Source organism: Coptis chinensis, chromosome 1 (assembly GCF_015680905.1).
Source record: "Coptis chinensis isolate HL-2020 chromosome 1, ASM1568090v1, whole genome shotgun sequence".
NCBI classification, from domain to species: Eukaryota; Viridiplantae; Streptophyta; class Magnoliopsida; order Ranunculales; family Ranunculaceae; genus Coptis; species Coptis chinensis.
Window position 1 is genome coordinate 3,817,066 of NC_141456.1, and position 22,008 is coordinate 3,839,073.

The following is a 22,008-nucleotide window of genomic DNA, read 5'->3' on the forward strand; positions in this document are numbered from 1 at the left end:
TCCGAAATAATCTAATTATGGTAATATCTTGGTTAATGATGTATCTTTAAATAGATGAATGTATATAATATGTTTGGTTGGTTATTTGTTTAGTTGAACCTAAAGCGCTCGATGGAGGAACTACATGCCTTATTTATTTATTATGAGTATAGTTTGTTGTGTGGTTAGTGTGAAGTTAAAGCGCTCGATTGGAGGAACCACCGCCTTAATTAGTATTCTTAAGGATGTTATATTAGTCGTTGAAAGTTAAAGGCCTCGGTGGAGGAACTAACTTACCAGTAGGGATTATTGTATATATATGTATAATTATATGTTATATTTTAGAGCTACTCACACCAAAGATTGTTTATAATCTTGACCCGATTTGCATGTTTGCTTTATCGGGGTGTTCATCCAATGAACATAGTTGATAAGTTTTGACAGTTTAGTGTTGAAGAAGGTTGGTTCTTCTTTGTGGTTTTAAGTGAAGTCGCGCATTTCAAGATAGGCCTTGTTTTCCTTTGAGGTGATATAGATTTTCGGTTGAGATAAGGTTATTTGCATTTTCATTTGTAAATTGTTTTATAATGAAGATGATTGTTGTTTAAGTTAAAAATTTTATTGGTTTTAATTATCCGCATATTTTAAAACCGTTTATGGGTTTTTGGAAGTGGAGAGTGCGTCACACCTCGGAGATCGAAGAGTCGGGGACAAATAATGTTTTTCCGAATTCTGTCGAAATTCGGGGTGTGACATAATAGGTTGCCTCCAAGTTCAATTAGTCACACAATTGTATTATATATAGAGCTGGTTCCTTTGAGAGACTTTACCCAAATCCCTGATTAACAAAAGTGTAAGAATTACCATTCACCTCAACGTTGCTTACTCCCGACGTTATCACTTGATATTGTCTTATGTGTACATGCTCACGTTGCCTCGATGTATTCCTTTCAAAACCTCATGCATTAAAAAAGAATCACTATCCATAAGTACTGATTTCAATAGTTTAAATAACATAGCTTGCGCTAAAGCTCGCTCCAATCCCTTTAACAGAAGAAAAGAGAACAAAATCAAACATTGTGCAGATAATGTCGTTGTCTATGCGTTGCACCCCCTATGCCAATATATAAAAAGCTAATTTTGGACTATATAAAAAATGAAGGTTATCATAACTTGTAAGGGTGTCAAAAATTTGAGCTAGTCATTATTCTGCAACAATGAGACATTAATCATAAAAAAGTGTCACACCACTGGGTCTTAGTTTTCACTACTTTCAGTGTTCATGTTTAGAGCTAGGATATAACTTGAAATGAGTGAAAGAGGAGGAATATAGGTTAGTCATCCCCAAGACTCGGTTTCTATTCCCCTCGACTGAAAAACAAACCCAAAACCTATCTATCGTCATTATCTCCTTCATCCATATACCGCGATGTTAAACGACCATAATACACTAATCATTTTCTTCTCCAAATAAGAAGAATACATGTGATCAATAGAAATGGCAATTGATAATTTCATATTTTTATAAAAATCCTGTTTCAATTCATTTTGGTGTCTATAAAGTTAATCACACATAATTTAAGCTTACCCGCACTATCTTGTGTTTGTTATGGTATGAGCATGGTGGAGAAACTTCAACACTTCTTTTGATGATAAATTCAAGCATGCATTTTGCGCTCTATCAATTATATTCGAAGTCTAATGATCTGGTTTTCTCATCTCTAAGGGCAACAAAGCTTGTGGCGTTGTTTTTGAGGTGTAGATTGATTCCTTTTAATAGGTGAAGATGCTCCATCCAAATCGTCTTACTGTTAGTCACTTGGATTTATTCCACAACAACAAAACTGAAATAAATAGGAAGACATTCAATAGTATTAGAAGCTTGGTATCTTACCATAGGAGAACTTTTAGAAATTTCTGGAGACGTAGAATGCAAGTGGGAATGAACCCTATCAACTGCTAATGATATTTATGTAGTTTGAATGTTGAGTTGGGGCCTGAGGCGTCCTTCCATCTCTTAGATATGGCATGATGACCTCCATATGCCCTGCAACATTCAAAAATTCCTTGAGACCATCCCGTTTCTTATCCCATAATAATGAATCAAACATATACGCCGCAAGTTAGCTAAATACATATATAAACACGTGCAAAAGTGAAATTTTGATGTTAATGCTTCCAATCAACCGATCTTCATCCACGCCATGGCAAAGAACCCCAGATATATATTCCAAAAAAAAAAAAAACACCCTACTGCAAACAGTTTGCAGAAATCAGTTAATGCAAACATTTTATTTGAAAAGGAAAAAAATGTAATAGGTGTGATAGCAAACAAATATCTTAGCTATAACAGTTATCCAAAAATATATGAAATTTGATTTTCTAAGAAGCACATTTAAACCTTGATGTAATGTTGAACTTGCTAGATATGGTCACAAACTTCAGTAGAACATACTTACATTGGTTCTTGTGTATGGCTTTAGATCTGCATTGTTAGTGAAAGGATGCAGATAACAATTTAGATCTTGGTTGTTTCACGCTTGACCGTTGCATTTGTAGAATGAATCACTGTCACTGATAAAGAAAACTGATTGATCGTTCCAAGAGAGGGGGAGAGAAACTTTAACGGGATAAAAATCAGATCTAAATGTTCCATTTTCCATTCATTTTTAAAAACCCAAATAAATCCTAAAAGTTCAATTCCATAAAAGTTCAATCAATTCCAATGCTAAAAAGACACGTTAATGAAGTTGGAGAATGTGTATACCCTGATTAAACATGTTGGTTTAATTTCAAAATATATATTTTAGAGAGAAAGAAGAAGACACATACTTGATTTAGAACGGTAGTGAGAAATGCTCCAAATGGATACACACCCTACTTGTTTTTCCAGTTCTAGCAAGCTATTTTGTAATATAACCGAGAGTACCTGCCATGGCAAGAAGTTTGAGAATCACCTCCACGATCACATAATTTAGCAAGGCTGAAGTCCCCTAACTTCGCATTCATTTCAAAGTGTGACCATATAACAAATATTTTCATTTCACAAATTATATAAGCATTGAGTAAAACTATAGTTGATCCATCGACTCTACAGTAAAAGCTTAAGATATCAGGAAGTTACATAACTATAATCCTCATTTTTGTCGTTAATTAATAAAGTTTAGCTCTTCTAGTTTCTTTCATGAAAAAAAAGAAAATGTTTATGTTGCTTACGTGTATCAAAAGTATAAAGTGTCTCAAAAGTCTAAACTACTAAAAATGATTGCTACCATCCATGTTCTCTAAATGTTGCTTGCACAGGTAATATTTGCATATAAGTCGATTTTTCGAACAAAAATATATGCATATGCTTGAATTTAATAGCAACCCATACACAATTACACCAATGCTTAATAAAATCAAGGATTTTGTATTGAGTTAAGGGTTTTAGGTGGAAAGTGAAAAATAATGACATACCTCAGCTTCATCTTTGATTTTTTGCATATCAGTCGACATATTTGAAACTTAGAAAAACGTTAAATGAATTTTTGATACTGTGAGAGTTCGCGGAGATATTAAGTTTCTTATTTTATGGTTTAAGGGGAGTGATCTAAGAATTGCAGAGAGATCTTAGACCAATGAAACATAAATGATTTTGGTGTTTCGGAGATGAGTAAACCCAAAAGATAGCTTTGGTAAATCTTGTGAATCTTTTCGACTCTAACAGTCTAACTAATATTCCCGTCATCTTCATCGGTATATCGAGAAGTAAGTTCTCTGGGCCAGCTTTTAATTTTCTCCTGATTTTTTGTGAGTAAAATTTGATATGGACACCTTGAGCTGAGAGAGCTTAAAAGGGAATCTAGGCGAGGTGCTTCCAACTTATGACCCCTTGGAATCCAACTCACGCCCACAGAGGGTCTAGAACATAAGATAAACAATACAATACTATATGTAGGAGTTCAAAGTTCGAAAAAGGTTAATTACAAAGAAAAAGTCATACCTGATTCTAGTGTTGCTCCTCCTTCTTAGATACATATAATACGGTGACAACTAAAAGTGCGTATCAATGTCCCATATCCTTAATTAGTTCACATTGCAGATTAATTATAATCATCAGCCTAATGAAAACAAATTGTAGAAAATTGTACATGCGTGTCCATGCATTTACAAAATAATCAATCAAGGTATGAAAATTAGTAATGACAATAAGTGCTAGAAAGTCTTTGAGCCCTATTAATATTGGTGTTATTCAATTGGTCCAAACACAACTTCAACTGTTCAACATATTTAGAGGAGAATCTTTCGTAGATTTTATCTTTCCTTGATAGTAATAGTAATAATAATAAGGTATAGAAGAAGAAAGGATTAGAGTATGAGTTTTTGGAGTTATTTCTTTTGAAAACAATGGAGTGATTCACATGCATGTCAATAAGGATTGTAATCTAAAATGGGAACAGGAAAAATGTTTGTGACCTATTTAGAGACTAACATAGGTTGGAGACAAATCGTCCCACAAATAAAAAATAATAATAATAGCTTCTCGAATCTGCAACATGTTAGGCTTAAACTAAGTTAAATAAGGATTAGTATAGCACTGAATCAATGGTGACGCATATCTGATAAAGTTTGGTTATCAAAATGGATATCTAATCAGAACTTCAAAATAAGTATAATAATATTTTCCTAATCCAAGTTTATGTCTATGTTTTTTATTGTCATTATCTTTGAAAAACTCAAAGACAGATACATATTCAATCTCCGATTTCATGTTAACTATTTCTTTGAGGTTAGTTCAATGCATTTACATCCAATTTCCGATTTCATGTTAATTATTATTCTTTGAGGTTAGATCAAAGCACATTCATATACAACCTGTAAAAGTTGTTGTTTTGGATAAGAGTGTCCTGAATGATGCTCAAAACGTCCTTTGATAGCTGAGGGTTCTTACGAAGACGGTAATTCAAAGCCTCATTTCCATCATAGAAGTAAAGTTGTGAATAGACGGGATCCCTGCCTAGAGGTGGAAGGAGTGACCCGACTCTGTGGTAGAGTTCTCCATGGATGACAAATGATTGTGGACCACGTCCACTCAATATGCATTGGTCCGGATCCACACCAAGGCTTGTAAAAGCATTACATGCATTATATGCACGAATGTGCTCATGGAATGACACTGCGCGTCCATCATTTCCTTCGTATTGTGAGTGGAAAGCAGGTGGCAATGGCGATAGCAAGGGCAGCCTGACTTTCCCCAAATTTAGTGTTTTTTTTTATGAATGTGTCAATTTCTCAGCCATCCAGTGAAGAGCTGAACAATGTGGACAACACACATCCATCCGTCCTAGAAAATGGCGTCCTTCTAGCAAATTAGTCAATGGTTTCGCTAGGAGATTTGTTGCAGCGCCTTCGCTTAGGCAGTCCGAATCAAATGAATTCCACATTTCAACCCCAAATGCATCTCCAGCGGTACAATTGGCTCTTTTCGTTTTTCATCGCATCGGGGACGGGTAAATCGTACATGAAAAAAGTATTTAGTGCATAAGTTTTCTCCAAAGTAGCATAAAGCTCTGAGGGGCAATCCGAACGGAAGAGAAACTACGTACTTGAAATTTTTTAAGGAGGATGATCTTCTTTGACTAACACACAGGGGTGGATCAAAGGTGCCAACATCCTTAATTTTTTCTCGGAAAAGAACTTCATTCTCTCGTGTGCAATCCCTTTTAGATGATGACCCAACCAAATACGTGATTGTGTAATGCCATGGTTGCGGAGCCAAATCATAAACGATGTCATTCCCATTTTTTTTATTTCCATTTTGCGATGATGGGGAACCCTCAACGACAGGTGCGTAGCAATGGGGCCGATGAGTTGATGGTGGCACACAGCCGCACTTAATTATAGTTGAGCTAGGAAGGCGGGCCATTTTGTCCCTGGCCCTGTCGCTTCCGACACGGCGTGCTAGTGTCTTTCGGTTAGGTGTCACAGTTGGGCTCAAATGGATGCGAATATCTTTAGGTGGTAGTTGCATTCCCTGAGATGTGGATGAAAATGAAAGGCACTCTCTTTCCCTCCAAGCACGTTGTGCGATGGTGCGGAGAGAAAGCAGAGGAGGAGCAAATCTTGGAGCAAATTGGCATTGGTGCTGCACTCGTGGCGTTTCGTTGGAGTTTGCACCGGGCTTTGAACAGTAATCAATCGAAATAAGCATAGTTAAAACGGCACGCTATGATCGAAATAAGAGATGCTATGGTCGTAATAAGACATTGAATTAACAATGACACAATGATCAAATGTTTTTTTGTCTGTTTAAAAGCCGGGGAGGAAGCCACATGCATAATGGGCGAATTAATAGTTTAAGGCAGCAAGTTCTCCCCCACCATTGGGTGTTGCGCTTGTCCAGTTTACGGTGGGAAAAAGAAAACTAAATAAATACATGTGCGGGGAATAAGCAAAAAGCAAAATATATCATGCTCAAAAATATAAACGCACCTTCATTTCGTTAACAACTTCAGTGCGGAGCTGTGCCCACGCCCTTGATTGACGAACTTGTGTGCCAGACTATCGGTAAAAAAAGAAAGCAGGCAGTTTATTGGTTGAGTTAGTAATGGGGATTAGATATGCTAGCATCGAACAACACTTGACAATGCGGATATAAGAATTACACACATACCTCAACTTCTTTGACAATTCGACTTCGAATTTGGTTACGTACTGTCGCCCGGTAGATCTCCACACCCCCCTACACAGTGAAAATGCAAAGACAACCTCAAAAACGCATTAAAATAATTTATTTGTTCGAACTAATAACAAAGCAAGGGTCTAAAATTGCACAGTCTACGTGATACCTCGATTTCAAGAACCTTGTGCCTTTCAGTCGGGTCCTACATATTTTTCTGAGAAGTCACAAAAGTAAGAATTAAATCTAACCACAACTGACCAAAAAGTAAAGAAGTTAAATAAAAAGGTGAGGAGAAAGAAACCAAAGTCATCCTAAACTATCAGCACCATCGAAATGTAATGGAGACGAATTTGTCGACAAAGTTAGAAATGTGGTAACAACAAACATGGAAATGTGGTGCCACCATCCGAAGGACCAAATTCTAAAAAAAAAAGAGCAGAAGAAACCGATTTGTAGTAACCACCAACCAAGAAGAAAAGAATCCCCGGTGGCACCAGGGTCAAACGAAATGTCATAAATGTAAAGACGGTACGTATGAATTAAAGTGTATCAAGAAAAGCCATGGTTGGTAAAAGCCAAAACAGAGCCGAAGCAAAAAAAAGTCATTACATTTAGAAGGGTTTGATAACAATGTTATTCTTCTCAACTTCTTTGGGCAGCTGAGATCGAATTTTGCTACGCATAGTCTCCCGACAGAACTTGACGATGCACCAAATAGGAAAATGTAATGACAACCGCAAAACACGCTTAGAAACAAAGTCGTATGAACACACAACAAATCTAGGGGGAAAAACATACTCAAAGGCACTCCTAGACTTTTATGGCCGTGTGCGCTTCCAATCGATCTAGACACACCCAAAGGGACTCCTTGACTTTTACGACCGTGTGCAATTCCAAGCGATCTAGCGTACATATGTAAGGAGACACAAAATAAGAATGAATGCCAAGGAACCAAAAAGTGAAAGGAGAAAAGATAATAACAAAGGAAGAAAGAAATAAAAATTGACCAAAGCCCTTAAGTAGCACAGGAATAAAATGAAAAGGACATCTAAAAAGATGTGGTATGAAAAAGAGCAGAGATTTAAAAAAAATAGTATAATACTTTCCTTCGTCTAGTTAAAGTACGGTACAGGTAAAGAACGGTGCGTTCGTTTTTTTGCATGGTGTGGTATATAAATGGAAGAAGCACGCTGTAGGAAGCGACAGGATCAACAAACAAAAAAAATCAACGGTTACATGAGCCACCTTACTAAAACCGTGACAAAGCGTTATTTCCTTGTCATCATGCTCATCATCCTTTCCCTCGAATGTGAATGGAGTTCTCATTCCAAACAACAATGTGTTGCTCCTTCATTAAAAATTAAGCTTCCTTACATTCTTTATGTGATAGAACCAACAACTCTCATATATATTTGCGTTTATGAAAGCCATGGATTCATGGTATAGAGGATATACGGAAGTGCGAAGCCATTGAGAAAAACAACAACAGAAAAGGTTGGATGACCTATACTATTAAGTGGTATCATAGAACACCTCGACGATAGAACACTTCAGATTACTGAGCTACCCATCCGTAGATGGATGAAGATTGAAAAGTGTTTTGGAATCCCCGATGACGGGAGTGATAAAATTGAGGAACCCTTAATTACGGTAAATTACACACAAAAATTCACGGTTGTAGTTCTCACTCTACTGTAAATTGATGAAGGGGTTTATTATGCATCAAGACTGAGTTGTACGCTTGGAAATTTTCATGGAGGATGATAAGTTGGGCAAGAGGGTCAAAGAGATTTAAGCTTACAAGTTACAACCTCAATCCGCACCAGCAACATGCATTTGTTCGATAGGAAAGCTAGGGTTTGACCATCCATAGCAGAGTGAGTATTTAGTTGTAGCATCCCATTACTATACAATGGATTCTTTGAGGCTAGAGTTTTATGATAAAAGATAGGTGTGTGCCTTAAATTTTACGCTTATTACTTCATTTGTAAGCTAAACATAAGTGATTATTACATCAGTTAACTCTGTAGAAATATCTGTTGGAAAAGTTTCTACTGAAGCTGGTGAAGCTTCATAACAAAATTGGCTTCACCCTTGAAAGATGAAAGGAGAAATTATAGTCGGCAACAATAAGAGAAAAGATCTATCACAAGAGTTGCACTAGAAAGGCTTCACACCATTCCCTAGAAATATTAAGAATGTTGAAGTGGTACTTACCAGGGTAACTGAAGATGGAAAGGAAACTGAAGACAACTTAGTGGTAGGCTGGACGCTAGGAACAGAGGAGGTTATTAAAGTGATCATGAGTATCTATTGTGATTGGCACTTGGCAGAGGAGGTTATTAAAGTGATCATGAGCATCTATTGTGATTGGCACTTAGCACATTGACAGTGGAGAAGGTTCAGGAGCTAATTGCCAATAAGGATAGACTGGGTAAATATTTTGAGCAATTGAAAAGAAGGATCTCCAAAGTACTTGCGGTTGAAATTTCTAAATTCCCCAAACACCCAAACCTAAAGTTTGTTGTCTGATTGTTTTGTAATTCTCCAGATCAAGCTAAGGCCGATGCAGAAGGAGAGTTGTAAGTGAGCAGTTAAAAGGCGAGGTGAAGAACGAAAGTGGTATGAAGGGCTTAAAAAAAAACCAACGCAGAATCCAACAAAGTACATTTCAATGAAGATCAGCCATTTCTGTTACTGAAATTGGAGCAAATTATGTTAATTAGCTCTACAATTGAAACAGGTTTAATACTCAGCCAAGCAACAACTTATTCAATGATGGTTATCAATATTAACGTGTTTAACATTAGACTTGGTGTGTTGTTAACTTGGGGAATGTTGTCCTCTTGATACTTTTCCAGATTAGTCGGCAGGTATTGTCATCTTAACATCGTCAGCTTTCTTAATGTTCTCCTGCTAATTGTGAGCTATATATTAAACTTATATCTGGCTTTGTGTTATTCTTACTTTCCACAGCCATGAAAACTGAAGAGACCATCCAGAAGAGACAATGGTAGAGAAAGCAGGTGAAGACAATGAATTTGTAGCCAGTCCAAAAGGAGAATAGGAGATAAGAAACCTCACAAATCGCTAAAACAATAAAACTGCAGCAGCTAGAAGGAATAGAGGTCAAACATGTTTAAAGCCAAAGCTAATAACTGATGTAATCTTTGAAACCACGGAGGGCCAACCGTCGAGCGGGAAAGTATGTATTGAGTGAAAGTGAATCGAGGACACTACGGATAATTCTTAGTATGATGTCATAGAGGTAGATGCTAATGAAGATTAAAGATGACCCATTTTACTGTCACACTATGGAAAGGGTTGTTTCCTTCTGATTGTTAGATGGGTTTGTTCTCATTAGTGTTGTTGTACTGCTAAAATCGTTATTTTCTGTTTAGTTGATCAAATTGTATAACAAATCGCTTTTTCCCTGAATCTTCAACCCTGGGGTTTATTTTTTCAGCTTCTTGTTTTTTGTGGTTTTGTTGCATGCAAGAACGTATTTTAAAAGTTTCTGAAGCATTGAAACTATACAATTTCTTAAAATGTAGCATGGGTTTAACTACAATGGGTCCTTATCATTACAATGCATTCTTCATGAGTATGACTACAGAATTTTAGTCTCTATAGGACCACAATCTCACAGAACACAGTATTTTGGCACGTTTTATGTCGACCTACGACTTTTACTGAAAGCTGTTTAGCAATTGCGATATACAGAGTCAAGCCAAAAAAATGGGCACAAGTTTATAAAGTAACAATTACATTAAATTATTTTACAAATAATACATGACTTTATATTATGACCAGAAAATCATATTCACTCTATCTCAACATCTCTTTCTCTTGAAGCCGGCATTTCGTGGTGGATTTCTCTGAGGTGGGACAGCAGGCATAGGGAAATCTTTGGCCCCAAAAAGGATTTTGAGCGTAAGGCATTGCAATGGCGTAAGGAGTCATATAACCAGCCTGCTTCCTCTCAGGAGTATCTTTCTTCAGAGACGGTGGTGGTCCTCCACCCTTGGGGCAACAGAAAGAGAAGGTGAAACAGCTTTTGGCTGATCGCAACGAGGATCTTGAACCTGTATAACACTTCCAGCACTTCCGCTACTACTGCTATCTGACTCCAAAATGCGGTTGATGGTATCCCTAACGGTCTTATTGGGCAAAAGATCATCTGCAAGTACATTCGTCGCCCCACAAACACACGCTGCTTTTGAGATTATGTGGTTCCTGATACATTTATCACAAAAGCTATTGAAACAGCATTTGCTTGCCAGCATAGCATCTTTCATTACTTCTCTGCACAATGGACAATGGAGCTCCGGTGGAAGTACACACCCTGAGGACCGACTAGAAGAAGATATTCCTTCCACTTCTCTGTCAAAAGCAGTCTCATTCGGCTTAAACACAGCAACTGCACCACCTCCCAAGGCATACGAGCCATCTGTGGTCTCGATTAACATTGACTTAGGAATGCCAGTTGGCTTTTTCACCACTCTCCTATCATAATTAGGATCCCCATTAGTAGGGCAATGCTGAATAAAGTGTCCAGAAGTGTTACATCTGTGACAGACATAACCTTCAGGAGGAGTCTTCCTCTCATACCCACCACATTGCCCAATTCCCCGTCCTCCATTGGTTCGCCCTCCCATACATTGCCCAAATCCTCGCCCCCCATTCCTTCTCCCTGCCATACCCCTTCCAAAGCCGCCTTGAGGCTGCGTTTGCCATTCCAAGGCAGATGACTCGATCATTGCCTTAATCTTCCTATCCTCGTCGGCTTTCTCCAAAGCAAGGGTATCTTGCACCACATAGCTGCATGGAACTGCCACAACTTCAGGGACAGTATACACATCATCCCCAAAGTCATCCCCTTCTGCCACCTGAGGTAAACTAGGCTGTTGACACTCAACAATAGTTTTCTCAACAACTTTAGGCACTACTAACTGGTTGTTAGCAACAAAACGCAACCGTGGCTGCGAAGGAATTCTACGAACTAAAATAGAAGTATTATTTGGTATAATCGTTTCTTCTTCGATATACTCTTCATTAGTTTGAGCGTTAGAGAGGACAAAGTCTACGTCGGACCCGTTGCCGTATTTCTTGGTTTCGAATATAGTCTTCTTCACATTCGAAACTGATATAAACTGCCCATCGATTTTCAGTGCGTTGAAGTCTAACGCACTTTTAAATTTATAATAAATTTCCATCTTTCTTTGCAACAACTACCGATTTACAAGTGAGTGAAAGGTATATATATAGTTGACAAGTTCGAACCAATTTGGAAATACAATTTACAAGTCCGAGTCCGATTAAGAAACAATTTAGAAGGTCGGTGCTCTCTGAGTTGCGTGCGACCAAAGCCATAAGTTGGGTTGGGTTTTGGGAAATACAATGTTCGTTAAGAATCCAAATTAAATACAGCTGGGGTGCAATCCAACTTACAACCGGTTGTTTAGGTGTCTGGATTATTATTAGCGAAAAAAAAGGAATTAGATATCCCACGTCCCACTTCCAAAATCTTGCCCTTTATTAACGCAGGATGACTTAAAAATCATTCAAGGAGAATAACAAAGTTATAGTGGGAATTTTCTCTTCGATTCGCGTGTGGTAAAGTAATGCAGAAATTTCTTCTTCCTCTTCTTCTTTAGATGGTAGAACTATTGGATGGTTGGAAGAACTATGGAGTATTCAGTGATTTAGTGTTTCTCTTTAGATGGTAGAACTATTGGATGGTTGGAAGAACTATGGAGTATTCAGAGATTTAGTGTTTCTTGAGGTTAGTTGATTTCATTTTTTTTTTTTTTTTAACTGGTGTGGCTACTCAGTATTAATTTGATTAATTATTCGAAACTTTAACTATTTAGAATGCGACTAATTGATGCATAGTTAAATAAAAATAATGAATATTTGGAAAAGCTTTAACAAATGAGTGTATACACACCAAAATAATGAATATAGTAGAATAGAGGATATGTTGAGTGAGTTGATTTGTAATTATTATGGATCAAGCTTATTTAATGTGCTTTGCACTGATGTAGAGAAACCGCATTCGAAATGCCTGTTGGTGGTTTCTGTTGTTTTAAGTATGGATTTGTAATAGGTTATATCACAAGGATCATCTTCTTTGAATGTTTAAGATGCTTGAACGAGTTTACTATCTCTTTAATTTTTGTTTGGATAACCAATATGAAATTACATTATAATCTTAAACTGATATATACCTTAACCAATAATTCAATAATTTTTCTCAATACGCTGTCAAAGTTTAAACTTAACCTATCATTGGATTGGAGGTCACCGATAGTATTTGTGAGTATAGATGCTCTACTAGTTGTCCTAATACCGCTCAAGCTTTGACTTATAACTCGGTGTATAAGCAAGTTGTAGGAATGCCCTTAACTAGGAAAAAACTCTACTCATTAGCGAGATTAAATCATTCTATGGCAAAATTCAATTGAACATTTAATTTCTTCTTGAAAAAAATAATTGAATTCTTATGTTTCCATAAATACACCATTGAATGGAAGACAATTGTTTTTCATAGTTGTTAAGTGAATAGACTCGATTGTTTAGTTCAGGATATATAGCCTCGTTGAAATTGGTGAAGTATTGCCAGATTCTTGAACCATTTCAATAGCCATCCCATATTTTATTAGCAAATTTACATTCCCATAAGAGGCTCCATATCTTGCTGGCAACAAGGACATCTCAGCTCAATGCTATTTCGACACAATGACACTTATGCTTTTAGCAGCAAGATTTGCATGTTCTATCTGATTTTTATACTTCTGGGTAGTAAAAGCATATTTGTGATGAATATGGTGGTTCCACACTTTGTTCCACACTCCAACTTTAGCTCTGAGCTCTCTGCATTTTATAGACAAATGTTAGCAGTGTATTACTTTAAAACTTCGTCTCATAGAATAGCTTCAGTACTAGTAGAGTCTTTTCATTCAAAACAAAGTCTTCTATTATATACCAATAGAAAAGTTATGGTGCCCAGGGTGTATCGGTGCATAGGATTCTCAGCCACTCATGTTTAATAACATGAGCGTGAATAAGTTTTCTCACATAGGGGAAAAGGGTAACACGTAAAACACAAGTCGATTCTTTCTCAATCTTAACTTCTACCTCTTGAATGTCAAGACCATATTTACTAGAATTAGTCATTCATATACTTCAAGTTGGTTGCATGTTTGTCTCTGTGTTATCAAGAAAATTAAAAGTCGAAAAAAAATAATGACAAAGTTAAAAATAACAAGAAAAATATAATATAAAATCTCTCCTCAAGCATTTAGAAATTCTTATGAGTAAAAGAAAATTATTCATTTGCATGAGTGACTCTTTAGTACATTGTTATTATATCTTGATGGAGTAGCTGTGAAATTTTCCTTATTTTCTTATAAACATTTCATATGATCTGACCTTTTATTTTCCATTTTAGGTGTCCTTTTTTTTTTGTCTATAAATGTGTGCAAGATCTAGTTGAGAATGAGTGGTTAGAAGATGTCTTGTGCAAATAATATTAAAAGATATGTCGAGTAAGTTGGAAGTCTCGCTGGCCTGTTGCTTTTAATGTTCTCATCTACACTTGAGTTTTTATACCTCTCTCGTCCTGAAATTCCCATCTTAAATGGGTTTTACTTGACTATGTCTGCTAAAAAAATTGTGCCACTTGTTGGTCACAATGGTTTAGGAAAAAGTAGTATAATTTCTCTCATGGAGAGGTTTTATGATCCTATATTAGGTATATTTGGATGAACATTTTCTCATACACTGTTGGCATGTTTTTTTTTTATCGATTTAATATTTTATTTATTTAATTTTTATTATTACTAATTTTTAGTTATGTTTCATCTATATCATCTGTCAGACTTGATATTGAATGCATTTTGGCCTGCTTTCAGGAGAAGTCCTGTTGGATGGTGAGAATATTAAGAGTCTTAAACTAGAATGGTTAAGAAGCCAAATAGGACTGGTCACACAGGAGCCTGCTTTACTTAGTTTGAGCATTAGAGATAACATTATGTCTGGGACGATCTGCCACGAGGCGATCAGATTGAGGAAGCTGCTAAAACAACGACGCACATACATTTATCAGCTCCTTTGAGAAGGGCTATGAAATACAGGTAGAATATATGTGATATTTTCTTACTGCTCAAATTTTTTCAACCTTGATGAAAATTATACAAGTAAAGGCATTCATCGAATTCTTGTATAACTATATTTGAAAAGTAAAGATGCAACCCACTCATTTTTTTCCATCTTGACAATATACAAAGTATTAACTTGTGAAGTCCTAGAATTATAGATATTCCCGTCTCTAGCATAGTGCACCTGAGAAAAATGTTAAAATGCTAGAAAATATTGGATTTCCTATAATGACCATAGTTAGGGGAAGGAAAGAAAATATAAATTCCTTACACTGTATACTGTTGATAACACTCTGTATGCCTTGATATGACCAGATTTCTGAGCTTGGTATTTATCCCGCTGTGGATCCCCTTGATTCTACCTCTCGTATGCTCTCTCCTCATATTTTGGGAGAGGACCATTACAACACTGCTCGTGGCGTACAGAAGGTTCTTCAAAATTACAAGAATCTTCAAGATATTATTGCTATTTTGGGAATGGATGAGCTCAGTGAGGATGACAAGTTAACTGTTGCTCGTGCCCGTAAAATTCAACGGTTTCTAAGCCAGCCTTTCCACGTTGCTGAAGTGTTCACGGGTGCCCCTGGGAAATATGTGGAATTGAAAGAGAGCATTGCCAGTTTCCAGGTAACACGAATCTTCCTTCCTGTTATCCTTACTGGAGAAAAAAGGACATTTTAGGACAATACTTGTTTAGTGATGGATCACAGTTAAAATCCTAAATTATAAGATAGCTCAGCATGAAGCAGATTTTGATTGCAATTCAACGTTTTAAATCCTGTAGTTCCCATATGGAGAATTGTGTGGAAGTTGCATACTTGGTGAACAAATATTACGGGAGCTATATATATATATATTTGTTTCACGTTAGATATTTTTCCCTTATAGATAGTCACGTTGTTAAGGACTTGTTCTCGACGAATGCAGCTGTACTTGGATTTTACCAGAAGGGTTACATGTAACTTATTATGATTCCGGTGTATGGGAAAACATGCATATGTCTTTCTAGCTAGTTCAGTGGTATACTGTTTAGTACATTGTTGTTGCAGTTATCTGTTAAAAAAATAATTGTTCCAGAATGATGTGCGCTCAAGTCTTTTCTACAGCGTATAATCATTAATTTTTTTCTGATTTGACCATGGAATTGTAAGAGTAGTTTTGTTATACCGTTGCTTGCTCCTCTGGTAAAATGTTGGTTTCATACCAAATTAAAATGCACGCGGGCTAAATGTGTCTTGTTTCAAGATTCAGGACCTTGTTGCCGTCCTTTCTGCTATGTATCTTTGTGGTTAATGTTTGATATTTTCATTGTGATTTATGGTCTTCTTTGGCACTTTGTTTGGACAGGGTGTTTTGGATGGAAAGTATGATGACCTTCCTGAGCAATCTTTTTACATGGTTGGAGGAATTGATGAAGTGAATGCCAAGGCTGAGAAGATTGCCAAGGAGAATGCTGCTTAATCACATCTTCATGCATTTACTTTTGTTCTTGTAAAGAAAATAATTTAGTTGGTCATGGCAGTGCCATCATCAGAGCTTGCATTTTTCGAGATTAAGTGTCTGGATTTACGGTTTTCTCTTGTTTATTTAGCTTCTTTTTGCAGGAGTTTACTAGGTATAGAAACAAGTTTTATGGGGTCTGCTTTGTCAGTCCCTCTTCCCTTTTTGGTGTTCAAAGAGGAAAATTGTGCAGACTTAAAGGAGAACCGTTCCTCTGTTTTAAACGTTCTAATCAAATGAAAACATGCTCTGAATGCCGAAAGATTGAATTTTATTGTGCTTGTAAATTGTGATCAATCAACTCTAATTTTACTTTTCATGACGTCTCAGATTCTTTTGAAAGTGTATATTCGATCATATGTTATTAGAAGGGAACTTCACCTATATGCGGGAGTAGGCATATGTATTGTCATAGAGTAGACCACATGATGTTTCATTGGGATTTCCATAACATATCATGCAGTGCCTACTTGGGCTTGAATGCTTGATAAGTTTGGGTGGCTTTTCTGTTCTAAAGAAAAGACGGGTTTTATGTCCTTTAGATTGAACGGCATTTTATCTCTAGCAAGTCATTTCTGAAGTTTCAATATAGGACAACTTGACAAGTCGAAGCTGTAAAACAGTCATGTTTTGCACTTTTGCCTAGATGAAAAGGATTTTTGGGAAATCATGGCAGTTCGCCAGTTCCATGAAATACAGTAACCTGATAAAACACAACTCTAAAACCTTGCCAGGTCGACGTTAGATAGAATATTTAACTCACTTTAACATATGAAACTAAAGATATTTAACAAAAATACTCCCAACATATCAACAATTTTAAAAGTTTGTGTTACCCTTAAAATGTTAACTTGATCCTGCTGAGTACTCAAGTCTTGTCATGTTTAAAAATACTACCATGTACAACAATCAACACCTTATATGGTTGAATTCAGACAAGTTTCCTCTCTTTTATATCTATTACTTGAGCGTTAGTCCGAGTCTGTTCCTTCAAGCCCGATGGAGAGTAAATCTATCACTGGAAGCGTTATATATGACATGTAAAATGTGCCTAGCAAAGAGAGCAACCACTCCTTCCCATTTTATTACAAACTTCCTCGAGGGTTTGAATTACAGCAGTAAATGTTGGCCTTTTTGAAGGATCCACGTTCCAACAATTCCTTATTAACCTGCATAAGTTTTGACAAAAGTTCAGGATGAACCCAATAGTAACGCAAAATCCAGGCTAGCTGTTATATCTATAAACTAATGATTTATAACAAAATTGTTTGGAAGAGTGTGTTTCGACGAAAGTTCAGGATGAAAGCACGCTGAAACTAATGGTGGTTTCTTATGATTTTGAACTACTTATGGCCGAAACATGTAGGTGTTAAACATGCCAAATACTGAATAATACCTTGAGCTGAAATAAGACTCGAACGAGAATATACGAAGTAAAGATTATATACTTGCCAAAATTCGAAAAAAGATATATTGAAATTCTAAGTATGCCATGAAAAACCTTAACATTTAATAATTTTTAGCATGTGAATTTGCAGATAAAAAAGTAAGGGAAGAAGAAAAGCAGAATAGAAAAATTGGATGGCTTACTCTTGGATTCTCATAGGGCAGCTTAGCTTGAACTTGGGTTCAATATTAATAGAATTTTGATAAGCTAATTCAGGGTCCGTGTCATGGAGTAGATGCCCTCCTTCTAACATCTGAATTCATGTAATTAAAAGTTAGTCTGAGATCCCAAAATTATGTTTACTAAGAACACCAGCAATGTAATGAGGATAACCGAAAATATAAAATGAAGGGAACGAAATCTGTCTAGTTGTTAAATTAGGCCTTGATAGAAAGTTGAAGTGGATTGAGTCATCGAATTAACAGTTATATATATTGAGAATGACTAGTATTGCATTTACATCAAAACATGCACTCTAACAATAAGATTAACAAACCCGATAAGTCATTTGAACATTTTTACCTGATAAAATATGAAGGCAAATAAATTGATGTCTTTCTTGATATCATGCAAAGAGGTGTAACTGATACCATCATTTAGTTGACCTGTCATACAAGAAGATTTGAAATTAGTATAGTAATCAAATGTTTTAAGTTGCAATTTCATAGCAGCATATAGTAATCAAATGTTTTAAGTTGCAATTTCATAGCAGCATACATTCTAGATTTTTAAACTGTAATACTTACGATCTTCCATACTTTCGGGTGTATACGTTAAGTACAACATGTGAACCCAATACTCACCAATCTTCAAATGTCCACCTTCATCTTGCAATAGGTTCCTAAATAAAAAGATAGCAGAGCATTAGTTAAACTGAGAATAAGCACATTGATATACTGTCAGTTGCTAATGACTGATAATTATTAAAATCAATGTACAATTTACAGTCAGTGAGCATATAAATTCCATGCAGAGAACACCTTTCATCCACTACAGTCAAATACCTGGGCTTCGCAATCAAATTCTTGGACTTAAATGACAAGGACATAGTAGTTTTATGGTTGCAAATACATGACTTAAAAAAGATTTATTGTAACAGTTTTCATCTTATAAAGTGAAAAGTGTGAGATAAAATAAATCTAATGTTGAAAAGATTAAGTCGAGAAGAACACCCTCACCTAGGACTCAAATTATTATGAACAAGGGGATTAGGTTTGTGCTCGTGAAGATAGTTCATTCCCCTGCAAATTTTGTTTTTTATGTCAGTATCAGAAATCATAAAACTCAAAAGGAAAATTAATCACAATCACAGAACTGTGAAGGCACGAATAATCACTAAATGTAAGAGCAGATCGAAGTTATGCGCATTCTTTGGCACTACTGATGCATCGAAGCACACAGGCACACAGCTAAGGAATAATCAAGACTTATCAACATGATTGGGAGCTTACTAAGGCTGGCTAAAACTTGGTCAACCATTATAACAAATTATTCATTAAGTAACAACCAATTCAATAGACAAACTGAAACTAATAAAGATACATTACCTAGCAATATCAAGTGCATAGCGCAGAGATGTTGCCAGGTCAAACCGAATTTTTCTTTTCAGGATATCGTGTAAACTTCCCTATAAGCACAACAAATTGCGGAGTCAAAATCAAGAGCAAACAACAAGTTCATATGTAGCAAAATCAATATGGAGTAAAACGACATGATAGGATATAGCACTCTTGGTTTGAAATGTGCAACATGAATAGCCTGTTTACTCAACGAGCCACAACAATGTGAGATATGATAATATTTGGTTTGAATAGAGTTGAGGCAAAGATCTCTGACTTGTAGAGTGGGCACTACATGTGTGCGCAAGCACACAAAAAAATCCACTCAAGGCTCATTGCTATGTCACCGTAATGAAAACTTGAAGGAGATTATAAAGCTACAAGTTTTCAAAGGACTTACTTTTGATAAATATTCTGTAACGAGGATCATTTCTTCTCCTTGAACAACCGAACCAAGAAACTGCACAATATTGGGATGTCGTAACTCCCTTAAAAGAGTATTATCTTTAGCAGACAATTTCCTGATTGCATGGTTCAGAACAAGAAAAGGATTTGTCAAACATCTAGTAATCTCCTTTTGCAATCTTTACTTACAAGTTTACGACAACAAAGTGAAAAACTCAAACACTGTAACATACAATTCTACTGGTTTATAGATGTATCTTTTGATTCTTGTTTGAACAACCCATGTACCACGCCACTTAATTTTTTCAGATTCCCCAAATAGTCCCTGAAACATGGAAATTAGGAAAGATTATTTTCTCCTGACACACTGAAAGATCAAAAGTATGAACAAATCTCAATTGCGCCGTACCTGGTCAATGATCGACGAGTGCTTTAAATTCAACTCTGAAAGATCAATGTTTACTTCATTTACTCTATGTTCATGTGGGAAGGTCTGCATAAACAATTGATCAGAAAACGTAAGCTCCCCAAGCAACCTTGATCGCACACACATTTCAGAATATACCAAGTTACTTGTTCGGCCCATGTAGAAATAGAGGTTTCAGCTAGAAAGTATTACCATTGAATGATCATTCAAAAAATCCTTGCCTCCATTTACTTCTAGAATCCTGCATATATCTCTATGCCCATAGAGTCTCGCATCTGTTAAAGGCTTTTAATAACCAAAACCAACAAAATTGTGTACACATCACTTATGCTGCAAGTATGGGAAATATGTGTTTAAGGTAGAAGCTAGTACTAGAATATCATAACAAAGTAGAAATTAAATTAGTAAACTAAAAACTACAACGATAAGAGTTATTCAAAATCCAAGATACTATTTAAAAACTCATAAATAATAAGTACTTAACAAGCACAAATATGTTCATCAAGAACCAGCAAATGGAAATTCTTTTTCTTTTCTTTCAAATTTCAAGCACTCGATCAGGCCAACGTAAGACAGATTCTTTTCTTGCCTGGAATGATTATGCTCAGTTGCTCATAATGCCAAATGGGTTGGATGCAATACACTGCATAATTACCAGAGGTGTGCTTGATTGAGAGATCCAAGATTACATTTTTGGCGCATTGTCGGCAATAGATATAGCAGCAAAATAATGTGGGTATGATTTGCCACGTCTATCGATTGCGTTAACAAGCTGATCAATATTTCAGATTTACTCATTTATTTACCACATATACTATCTCTAAATCTGTACTTATGTGAAGCGACCCCAAGTTATTAATCAAAACTCACTACCCAGACAGGATGAAATCTAAGAGAGATCATTGAACAATAATAGAACAGCAGTATCAAGAAGAATTATCACTGATTCACTGGCATCTCCCTTGTCCATCCTAAATCTCCACTTGTCACTTTCGATGAACTATTTGTATTGATATGAAGCAAGACCCTAATCATTAATTAATCAATACATACCATCTAACTTAAACGTTTAAACTTGTGATTACTGAAAACCAGAAAATAGAGATGGACTTACAGTACGTTGCCAACGATCCTGAAGGTTGACATCAGCATGGTAGTGCAACAACAACTCAACAATGGAAGCATGACCTTCACTTGCAGCTAAATGCAAAGCTGTCCTTTTATCATAATCTTGAACATTAGGAGAAGTGCCTTCTCTTAACATTTGATTGAGTCCCACTTTATCACCTCTTGATGCACAGCTTAGAAAACTTCCTATCATTTGCATTTCAAAGTCATCAGCTGAATACTCTCTTTCCATCTCACTGAAGCCTAAAGCTAGCTAGGCACCAATCTTCCACTTCAAGTTATCTATATATGCCTTAGATTTCTTCTTTAGTATAAAAATGAAATTTGGCGGTTGATTCAAGGGAGTAGTTCGTTTGTTATTAACGACCCAAAAGATCTCATTTTCACGTTGCACAAATTAAGTCCAAAAACATTTGTCAATCTGGTCTACTAAAATACTAATCCGGCCACTATCTAGGACTATCTAGGACTAATGTAGGTGACCGGGCCTCCAGCAAAAACTGAACTGGGCCCCTTGTATAGTGGAACTCACTCAAAAACTGAATATGTCCTGTCTTCGAGCAGTCAATCTTGGCAATCATTCTAAACAACAAGTATGCAAACCACGGTGCGTATTGGTTTTTTTTTTTTTTTTTCTAAAGTCTTAAAGTCTTAAAACCCGTCCCTCAAGTTCGATAATTAACATGATTTTTTTGGATTCTAATTGTAATTGGTAATTGTAATTATGTAGGAAAGGC

The 22,008-nt window shown here is 36.2% G+C and overlaps 2 protein-coding genes and 1 long non-coding RNA gene across 3 annotated transcripts; 1 reads left to right on the forward strand and 2 right to left on the reverse strand.

Moving 5' to 3' along the window:
- Positions 1-8,410: 8,410 nt before the first annotated feature.
- Positions 8,411-9,713, forward strand: LOC147521419 (uncharacterized). The gene is made up of 3 exons (XR_015193965.1): positions 8,411-9,077; positions 9,195-9,516; positions 9,620-9,713. It is a non-coding gene; the product is annotated as an uncharacterized LOC147521419 (long non-coding RNA).
- Positions 9,714-10,481: 768 nt separating this feature from the next.
- On the reverse strand, positions 10,482-12,353 carry LOC147521420 (E3 ubiquitin ligase PARAQUAT TOLERANCE 3-like). The gene has a single exon (XM_086565908.1). The coding sequence runs from the start codon at positions 11,857-11,859 to the stop codon at positions 10,642-10,644; it is 1,218 nt and encodes a 405-aa protein (XP_086422034.1). The 5' UTR covers positions 11,860-12,353; the 3' UTR covers positions 10,482-10,641.
- A 4,722-nt stretch (positions 12,354-17,075) lies between these two features.
- LOC147521421 (serine/threonine-protein kinase 12-like) lies at positions 17,076-21,628 on the reverse strand. Its single transcript, XM_086565992.1, has 11 exons — positions 21,258-21,628; positions 20,336-20,428; positions 20,126-20,209; positions 19,950-20,041; positions 19,712-19,832; positions 19,300-19,379; positions 18,931-18,993; positions 18,499-18,593; positions 18,275-18,357; positions 17,896-18,005; positions 17,076-17,474 (listed from the first exon to the last, which is right to left on the reverse strand). The coding sequence occupies exons 1-11, from the start codon at positions 21,501-21,503 to the stop codon at positions 17,357-17,359; spliced, it is 1,185 nt and encodes a 394-aa protein (XP_086422118.1). The 5' UTR covers positions 21,504-21,628; the 3' UTR covers positions 17,076-17,356.
- Positions 21,629-22,008: the final 380 nt, after the last annotated feature.

Excerpts from the sequence above, each read along its gene's own strand:
- LOC147521420 (XM_086565908.1), bottom strand. The coding sequence starts at position 11,859 with ATGGAAATTTATTATAAATTTAAAAGTGCGTTAGACTTCAACGCACTG.
- LOC147521421 (XM_086565992.1), bottom strand. The coding sequence starts at position 21,503 with ATGGAAAGAGAGTATTCAGCTGATGACTTTGAAATGCAAATGATAGGA. Across the intron at positions 18,994-19,299 it reads TATGCACTTGATATTGCTAG|GGGAATGAACTATCTTCACG; the intron begins GTAATGTATCTT and ends CAAAATTTGCAG. Across the intron at positions 17,475-17,895 it reads TGCCCTATGAGAATCCAAGA|GTTAATAAGGAATTGTTGGA; the intron begins GTAAGCCATCCA and ends AAACTTATGCAG.